We start from the raw sequence: 10,000 nt of genomic DNA, 5'->3' as shown, positions 1-10,000 counted from the left end.
GTTAACAGCTTTTAAAATATTTTCATTGGACAGTTACTTTAAAGATGTTTTTACAAGTATCCTTATTTTGCCTCAGACTGCCTTGGCTTACCCCAGCCGAGGGTGCAGAACTTGAGGATGTAGGAGGGGATGTAAACGTTGAAGACCTTGACCAGAGCGAAGTACATGTGGACAGCCTCCAGGCCCATCCAGGTGAATGAGGCTAACAGGAAGTAGTGCAGCGTGGCTGCCGTGGTGATGCAGAGGCTGTAGAAGCCGAAGGAGGACAGCCAAGAGTCCATCAGGAAAACCAGGTTGAGGCCCAGCAGAGCCACAGAGAGGTTGATGAGGATCTTAGACGGATAGTCTCGACGCAGCTTCCTGTGACAGAGTGGAAAGGAGTGTGTGAGAGATAGAGAGAGAGGCACAGGGTGAGACATTGGGAGATGAGTGGAAAGAGATTGAGAAGGAGAGGAATAGTGAGAGTGGCAGATGAAGTACAGGAGGAGATTAGATAATACAGAGAGAAAAGTGGGAGAGATGCCACAGAAAAATAGAGAACAATATTCTATCTGTCTATCTGTCTGGTTGCTGACTTACTCAAAGACCATGTAGGTGATCAGGCTGATGCTCAGGAAGATGGAGGACACACCACAGCCCAAGTAGGAGATGACCATCAGTATCTCCTGGTCAGCCTCACTGATAGGAGCCCTGGACACATCCTGTAGGACACCAGAGGTCAAAGGTCAATAGGAACATAATATATCAGTCCAGATGCACTGCACTAATGCAGTTGTGTGATTTGAACAAAGGTGACTCACCAGGAGCACGCCAAAATGGGTCAGGTGGTAACAGTGGCAGGTGGTCTGATAAGCGGAGATGGTTGGTAGCGTCTCACAGCCGTTGCTGTCCCACCCACCACTCCCATTGTTCTTCTGGAAGTCCCAATACACGCACTCCACCTTGTCGTTTTTCTGTTGGGGAAGAAAGGATGTAGCTAGTCAGGCTCTGAAGCAGAAACATCGCTACGCTCAGTGGTAAGATAAAGCTATTTTTTCATTCCTCACCTCTTTGGGCTTGAGGTGAGTAAGTGTCACCACCACGGGATTCCCGAGGTTGCTGACATTGCTGTTGTTGACACTGGCAGACACCACGTAACTATTCAGCGTCCAGTTGGTCTCTGGATCCTGTGAATGATCATACAACTTTAACACTGAATTACTGTACATTTGCTGCAAGCTTTCATTTGAAATAAGAAAACCATGAAACACCCGAGTATCCTTCCTTATTAATGAACAATTAACCCTGAATAATTAGACGTTGTTGATGGCATCACCTTGAAGAGCTCCTGTGTGCCATAGAAGTGGAACTGAACTCTCTTTWTTTTGTTTCCCTCGGGGAAGAAGTTCTGAAGGGCACGGGGTAGAGAGATGGACGCCACTGTGCCGTCGCAGGGCTGACTCAGGAATGTCTGGTTGACAAAGATCTACAACAGAAAGAGGTGTACATATACTTACCAGGTGATGCACACTCACACACACAAGCTACCACACACACCTCATACTCACAAACACATGCACATGCACAAACACACGCTCACATATGCACTCACAGACTCACACACACACACAGCCAACGCTGCTGTCTCATGCTACAGAAACATTGAACCACTGGTCACTTCCCGTTTCACACTGTGTACTTAAATACTGTCTCCCCGACGTAGCTCATCGTAATATTTCTACTACTGTACATTGTATTTTAGTTACACTGTTTATCCACACCACATATTTATATATACACTGGATTCTTGAAATAACTTACTCTAATATATCTACTTCTGTACATATCTTTCTAAGCTGATCTTGTGTACATTCTCCCGGTGTATATACAGTATGTATAGATTGCATTTGGCTACTGCTACAGCGTTATTTGGATTTTTAATCAGATTTATCCCACCGTTCTTGATTTCTTGTCTTTTTTCCCCCCTTACATTTGAATTGTTTGACATTCTACTGCATTGTTAAGCGGTAGTAACATAAGCATTTCACTGCACCCACTATAACACCTGCTAAACTGTCAACTTTGATTTGATTTGAAGTGATCAAAACATATGTTTTATTCAAGTCGTCATATATAACTCCATTCCATCATGGAATTAAATGTAATAGGTCATTACACCACAGTGACAACACTGGACAAGTGTTGGAATAAACGCTGTTATTGTAAAGCAATGTTCTTGTTCCTTTAAATCGTTGTAGTTTCATTACCATTCAGTGTTTCGGCACAGTTTAAATCGTGTGCTGTTTTTCCACATTGAAGGTTAACTAGAAATGAATGCTACAGGCTAGAGTCAGTTCCGAGAAACCTTTAACTGTTTCACAATAACCTCTGCATGTGTCCTACATTTTCTCTGTTCATTCAAGGGCATGCCCTCATTTGAATGGAGTAAAAACAGTCTAGTGTTTCATGCCATTGACTTTATATTGACTGGACAGGTATTTGACTGCTGGAGCATAGACAGTGTATCTCTGTCAGCTGTGATAGCCACTGCTTGTCAAATCCAGTACGTGCCTGACCAGAAAATAGAGGGTTATTACTGTCTTACCTCTGGAGCAAGGCCAGTTGAAAAGGAGGACACGCCAAACGTGAGGCCCTGGAACTGCTCTGGATCTACGTTGATCATGGAGAGAGCCAGGGAGGGGACGATCACATTTTGTGACTCCTCAGGGAAATCCATCTGGTCCCCAACGCTGCCTGTGATACCCAGTATGCTGTTGGGAACATGATGGGAAATGTGCGTGACAGATTTGCCATAAAGAACAGCAGTGAAGAAAAAAATGAGACAAGGCTAGAGTCAAATGTACTCTTGTAATGCAACCATATTCCCTCTCCCCGTTGTCCCTTTCCCTTACTCGTTGGCGACCGCTGATAGGTTAGAACTGGACCCCAGGATGTCAGCGATTATGCTGACAATTTCCTCGCCGAGGGCAGGGGTCACTGTGCTGACCCCCAGAACCTCATCCAGCTTCTGGACCACGGTGGCCAGCTGGGAGTCACTCAGGTCCCCCTCGACACCCAGGAGGTCCTCAATCATGTCCACCACATCAGCTGAGTTGTCTGGGAGGAAAAGACACAAAGTCCAATGTTATGTAATACATCATTGTAATWTTTGAATTTACTACTACAGACAAACAAAGGGAAAGAGATAGGCTAGGGAAGCACATGCACGCCATTGGTACAGTCTAATACATGACAAATTACTGTTATTTCACCAGAACCTGGTATTTAGACTGCACAAGGGACTTACTTGCTGTGACGGTGACATTGTCCAGATCAGAGATGGTGATCATTGGCTTGCATGCCTTCAGGTTTGGCTCAGCCCATTTGGCCTTCTCAGTCACTCCATCCAACTCACTAATGTGAAGAAGGGAACCAAGAGGAAAGGAGATTAAGGTGAAATGAGCAGAAGACGAGAGGACCAGTCTTGTCTTGTTCTGACCTGTAGTCATTAAGCAATATGTTGCTATTTTGCATAATTGCACATCTATTTTTACAATGATAAAAAACAATTATTTCAAGGATGGTGGGCTAAGAAGTCATCATGGAGGACATAAGTAAAATACAAAWGTTGTATTMGGCGAATATGACAAATACAATTTGATTTGATGTTATGTTACTGAATGGCTGAGTTACAGTTTTAACTTAAATCTACTTGAAAATCGATGGCAAGAGCTGAAAATTGTTGTCTAGCAATGATCAACAAACAATTTGACTGAGCTTGAAGAATTTTTAAAAGAATAATGGGAAAATGTTGCACAATCCAGGTGTGGAAAGCTCTTAGAGACTTACCCAGAAAGACACGCAGCTGTAATCGCTGCCATAGGTGCTTCTACAAAGTATTGCCAGGGGTGTGAATACTTGTTTAAATGAGATATTTCTGTATTTAATTTTCAATACATTTGCAAACATTTCTAAAGATGTGTTTTCACTTTGTCATTATGGGGTGTTGTATGTAGATTAGTGAGAAAATTCAGACTGTAACACAACAAAATGTAGAGTTTGTCAAGGCGTATGAATAYTTTCTGAAGGCACTGGAGCTACGTTGTTGGTTGCATGCGATTGGCTGTGGTCTTGGGGGTGCCATACAGCCTGGGAGACAGGCTGCCTGTCAGGCATGTTCAGGTCTTAAATGCCCCATGAGGGCTGAGATGCCCCAAGAGGTCGTAGCTGAAGGTAAGGACATTTAGCTTGGTAACATTCGAACTTATAAACTGAAAATGAGCTCCAAACACAAACGAAGGCATGATATTAGCATGAAATGTACCATCCCTTAGTGTAGTAATAAAAAAAAACATATGCGTTGATACAACGTGGGCTCTGCTGCCCCAGCCATACTGTCAATCTATGCGTCCACTCCTATTTATAGAGTTTATCTTGTGATCTCAACAAAACAACTTATGTTATGTCATAATCATGAGGAAATTATATTGTGATCTTGACTAAACAACTTTTGTTATGTCGTGATAATGAGATAAATAAGTTGTGATCTCGACATAATGAGGGCGTTTTAGATTTATTCATAATGATGTACCCTCTGGACATCCATAAATTAGAGAGAGATCTCTAATGCACAGGTACTAATGCACAGGTACTAATGCACAGGTAMTAATGCACAGGTACTAATGCACAGGTACTGGAGCAGGAGTCAACCTGTGCTCAGCATATGCCCCTTTGGCCTCTCACTTGCCAAGTACCCTTTTGGGTGGTGGTATATATATAAATATATCAAAAAATGTAAATACATTTTTGTCGTTGTTGTTCTGAACCCATTGCCCTTAGGTCGTTGTGACGTCGTCAAGTTCGCCGCCCCCACCCCCCACCCAACGTGCCAGGGTTCAGGTCTAAGAACAGCTGTTTCGACTAGTCATACAGTCTTGCTTCGGGTATTGCAGTTTAACTGACACCTGGCCCAGAAAGACAATTTCCAAAAACGGCCACATACAAAAGTCAGAATAGAAAATTCCTAATAAGACACTTTAGTCATCAACTTTGTGCACAAAACATCCATTGAATTATTCAAATAATTGTTGCTGATTTTATTTTCCATCACTCACAGGAGGGAAGTTGAGGGTGGTGCATCTGCCACACGTGAAAGTCAAACTCTAATGTGGTTTTCCAACAGCAAGGCACATATCAACATGGCAGTGTTGTCACTCTTTATAAAACATATATATATATAATGTCGAAATAAACATGCACTGCTTCCTGTGTGCACTGGGGGCTAGTGTACATGTGATGTTGGTCCATGTAAACCGGATGCAACCCAGATATAGATGGGCCATGAATTGGTGTATGCGAACATAAGTAAATTACCTTGAACACAATGTTTCTGACATTTTGAACGCAGTCTCCAGGGGACTCATTTATAAACCGTGTGTGCATACAAAATATACCCCGAAATGTGAATGCGCCAGTTTTMACRCAAAAGTTGGCATTTATAAAAAATKTACAATATGCTCACCTCCTGGCAAACTTTAGACCATGTGTATGCACATCTGTTAGTGGTGGAAATATTGTATTGCAAGCTGGCAAGTAGGCCTAAGTATTTTGTGCAAATGGAGGATATGATGAAAGGCATATTTTTAAGAAAACAACTGGAAAACATATKAACAAGAATGTAGCCATTTGCCTTGAGAAAAAAAATCTGTTTTATATGATTACTTTATCATCTAAAATAATTAGACATTAAACTTGATCGTTTTTATTTTATTTTCATAACCAATGCAGAACAAATTCCTTACCTTTTCTAGCCGTGATGGGTTTATATTCCCGAAKGAGCCATACGACAAATTACCATGTGCATCTCTCATTTAATTGGACCAATAGCCTAATAAATAAATAGGCTATGTATTTCAATAGGCAGCACTGTTTATAATACCGGTATACAGTCGAATTTAGCAGCTGAACAGTTTACCTTTTACATTGAACTGGCCTATTTATGCTACTGTAAGTACTGTGATAGTAGCCTATTAGTGTAAATAGTAGCCTGCCCGAGACAATGTTTCAGAATTTGGAGGCAGGCCATCAATGAGGWTGGGGGAAGTAACTAATTCAACTCAACACAATTTCCGATGTACTTGAGCTTCKACTAGTGTGGGCGGACTGGAGCTCCGACAACATTGTTTGGTGTAATTGGTGACTATTCTTAGGGTGCTGAAATCAGTAGTTGTTTTATAAAAACGTTGTCAATCGTTGAGTTAAGTTTAGCCAGCTAGGGGAAATGCAAAACGTGGTGGAATTCAAACGTTCTGCTGACAGGTCCAGAACAATTTGCCATTAAAACATTCTGCCAATACAGTACACAGACTGGTAGCTTATGTAAAATATTTGACAGTAAGGGTAACGTTAGGCTACAGTATTGTTGTGTAATAGGAGCACAACATCACTGCCTATTTAATCTCAGAGCCTATACCATGGCAGGACATAGTTAAGTGATCATGCCCTCAAAGCCGGTGTTTGGAGGATATATTGGCACGCACTGCTACAGCTGGACCTATACCTGGGCACCGTTTACCCGGCTCCCTCGGGAAGGGAGAGGGTGTCCGCCCTCGTCTCATGCCTCTCAGGGAGATCTTTGGAGTGGGCTAACGCCGTGTGGGGAGAAGGAGATGCGGCGTTGGATGATTTCACGGAGTTCACCTGCCGCCCGAGGGTCGAGCGGCGAGTGAACGTCTTTTCCACCTGAGGCAGGGGACGAGGAGCACCCAGGAGTTCGCCCTGGAATTTCGGACCCTGGCCGCAGGACCRGGATGGAACGACAGGGCCCTTATCGACCACTACCGTTGCAGCCTGCGCGAGGATGTYCGTCGGGAGTTGGCCTGYAGGGATACCACCCTCACCTTCGACCAGCTGRTGGACCTGTCCATTCGGTTGGATAACCTGCTGGTCACCCGCGGACGTCCAGAGAGGGCTCTGTCRATTCCCTCTCCCAGCACCACCGCTCCGGTGCCTATGGAGCTGGGAGGTGCTGCGCTCAGGGAGGCCGGAGGAGGGGCTTTCACGTGTACCATCTGTGGCCGCAGAGGTCACACTGCTGGTCGGTGCMGGGTTGGTTCCTCTAGGGGTCGAGGCAGCAGGCAGGGCACTCTGGCGTCGTCCCAGGTGAGCATGCACCACTCTCATCCAGAGCCCTCTGTTGTACACTTGATTCAGGCGCGGCTGGGAATTTTATCGACAGAGCATTCGCCCATAGGTTAGGGATCCCTACTGTTGGTTAGGCCTTTCCCAGTTCACGCTCTGGACAGTCGACCATTAGGGTCCGGGGTAATTAGGGAAGCTACCATCCCCCTGGGCATGGTGACGCAGGGGGGTCACAAGGAGAGAATCAGTCTCTTCCTCATTGACTCTCCTGCGTTTCCCATGGTACTAGGCCTTCCCTGGTTAGCTCGTCATGACCCCACCATTTCATGGCAACAGAGGGCTCTCACGGGGTGGTCGCGAGAGTGCTCAGGGAGGTGTTTAGGKGTTTCCGTTGGTGCTACTACGATGGAAAGTCCAGACCAGGTCTCCACCGTGCGCATTCCCCCCGAATATGCCGATTTGGCTCTCGCCTTCTCCAAAAAGAAGGCAACTCAATTACCACCCCATCGACGGGGAGATTGTGCGATAAATCTCCTGGTAGATGCTGCACTTCCCAGGAGTCACGTGTATCCCCTGTCACCGGCGGAGACGGCAGCTATGGAAACATATGCCTCTGAATCCCTGCGTCAGGGGTGCATTCGGTCCTACACCTGAACCGCCTCCTCGAGTTCTTTTTTGTGAAGGAGGGAGGTCTGCACCTGCACCTGTGCACCTGTGACTTCCTCTTGAATTTGCAGACGTGTTGCTGTGCGTTTTGTTGCCAACTTTACTTTGCTAGCTTTGCTTTGCTAGCTGACAACTTTACTTTTTTTTTTCTTTTTAATTACCGTTTATATTTTTAGTTTTTCCATCACAACTTTTTTCCCTCATTCAACTTTTTCACTCCGGACGCTTTATCTGGACATGGTTCGTCAGCACCTTCAACAGCCGAAGCTAAGTAGTAACATTAACATGATGTCTTCTAATTGCATTCGCTGTACTCATAATATACAGGAGAATGATCNGTGCGATAAATCTCCTGGTAGATGCTGCACTTCCCAGGAGTCACGTGTATCCCCTGTCACCGGCGGAGACGGCAGCTATGGAAACATATGCCTCTAAATCCCTGCGTCAGGGGTGCATTCGGTCCTACACCTGAACCGCCTCCTCGAGTTCTTTTTTGTGAAGGAGGGAGGTCTGCACCTGTGTATCGACTACCAAGGCCTAAATCAGATCACGTTGAGGTACAGTTACCCGCTACCTCTTATCGCCACGGCGATTGAGTCAATGCACGGGGCGCGCTTCTTCACCAAACTAGATCTCAGGAGCGCTTACAACCTGGTGCGTATCCGGGAGGGAGACGAGTGGAAGATGGCGTTCAGTACGACCTCAGGGCATTATGAGTACCTCGTCATGCCGTACGGGTTGATGAATGCTCCATCAGTCTTCCAAGCCTTTGTAGACAAGATTTTTAGGGACCTGCACGGGCAGGGTGTAGTGGTGTATATTGATGACATTCTGATATACTTCGCTACACGCGCCGAGCATGTGTCCCTGGTGCGCAGGGTGCTTGGTCGWCTGTTGGAGCATGACCTGTACGTCAAGGCTGAGATATGCCTGTTCTTCAAACAGTCTGTCTCCTTCCTAGGGTACCGCCTTTCCACCTCAGGGGTGGAGATGGAGAGTGACCGCATTTCAGCTGTGCGTAATTGGCCGACTCCCACCACGGTAAAGGAGGTGCAGCAGTTTCTAGGGTTTGCCAATTACTACCGGAGGTTTATCCGGGRCTTTGGTCAGGTAGTGGTTCCCATTACCTCACTGCTGAAGGGGGGACCGGTACGTTTGCAGTGGTCGGCTGAGGCGGACAGGGCTTTTGGTCACCTGAGGGCTCTGTTTACCTCGGCTCCCGTGCTGGCTCATCCGGATCCCTCTTTGGCGTTCATAGTGGAGGTGGACGCGTCCGAGGCTGGGATAGGAGCCGTGCTCTCTCAGCGCTCGGGTACGCCACCGAAGCGCCGCCCCTGTGCCTTCTTCTCGAGGAAGCTCAGCCCGGCGGAGCGAAACTATGACGTGGGGGACCGGGAGCTGTTGGCTGTTTTCAAGGCTCTGAAGGCGTGGAGACATTCGCTTGAGGGGGCTAAACACCCTTTTCTCATCTGGACTGACCACCGCAATTTGGAGTACATCCGGGCAGCGAGGAGACTGAACCCTTGCCAGGCAAGGTGGGCCATGTTTTTCACCCGTTCTGTTTTCTCACTTTCTTACAGACCAGGTTCCCAGAACGTGAAGGCAGATGCACTGTCCCGGCTGTATGACACAGAGGAGCGGCCCATGGATCCCACCCCCATACTCCCGACCTCCTGCCTGGTGGCACCGGTAGTAAGGGAGCTGGACGTGGACATTGAGCATGCGTTACATGCAGAGCCCGCTCCCCTCCAGTGTCCCGCTGGGTGTCTGTACGTTCCGTCTGCTGTCCGTGATCGGCTGATCTATTGGGCCCACACGTCACCTTCCTCTGGTCATCCAGGCATCGGTCGGACGGTGCCCACTTTGGCCAAGGACATGAGGGTTTATGTTTCCTCTTGCTCGGTGTGTGCTCAGTGTAAGGCTCCTAGGCACCTGCCTAGAGGTAAGCTACAACCCTTACCCGTTCCACAACGGCCATGGTTGCACCTGTCAATCAATTTCCTGACCAATCTCCCCCCATCACAGGGAAACACCACGATCCTGGTTGTTGTGGATCGTTTCTCTAAGTCCTGCCGTCTCCTTCCTCTGCCCGGTCTCCCTAAGGCCCTACAGACTGCAGAGGCCTTGTTTACGCATGTCTTCCGGCACTACGGGGTGCCTGAGGATGTAGTGTCTGATCGGGGTCCCCAGTTCACTTCGAGGGTCTGGGGGTCTC

The 10,000-nt window shown here is 46.8% G+C and overlaps 1 protein-coding gene across 1 annotated transcript in view; it reads right to left on the bottom strand.

The window, feature by feature from the left end:
* The window catches only part of LOC111965653 (adhesion G-protein coupled receptor G2-like), a 34,686-nt gene that overhangs the window by 5,364 nt on the left and 19,322 nt on the right, over window positions 1–10,000 (bottom strand). The window contains exons 12-19 of the mRNA XM_023989836.2: window positions 3,287–3,393; window positions 2,892–3,096; window positions 2,585–2,750; window positions 1,316–1,465; window positions 1,047–1,166; window positions 801–953; window positions 580–701; window positions 92–360 (exon numbers count right to left, since the gene is read on the bottom strand). Of these exons, the coding sequence (XP_023845604.1) occupies window positions 92–360; window positions 580–701; window positions 801–953; window positions 1,047–1,166; window positions 1,316–1,465; window positions 2,585–2,750; window positions 2,892–3,096; window positions 3,287–3,393 (1,292 nt within the window). The remainder of the gene's footprint in view (window positions 1–91; window positions 361–579; window positions 702–800; window positions 954–1,046; window positions 1,167–1,315; window positions 1,466–2,584; window positions 2,751–2,891; window positions 3,097–3,286; window positions 3,394–10,000) is intronic.

Source organism: Salvelinus sp. IW2-2015, linkage group LG6.2 (assembly GCF_002910315.2).
Source record: "Salvelinus sp. IW2-2015 linkage group LG6.2, ASM291031v2, whole genome shotgun sequence".
Taxonomy (NCBI): domain Eukaryota; kingdom Metazoa; phylum Chordata; class Actinopteri; order Salmoniformes; family Salmonidae; genus Salvelinus; species Salvelinus sp. IW2-2015.
This window is presented reverse-complemented; position numbering and strand designations above follow the sequence as displayed.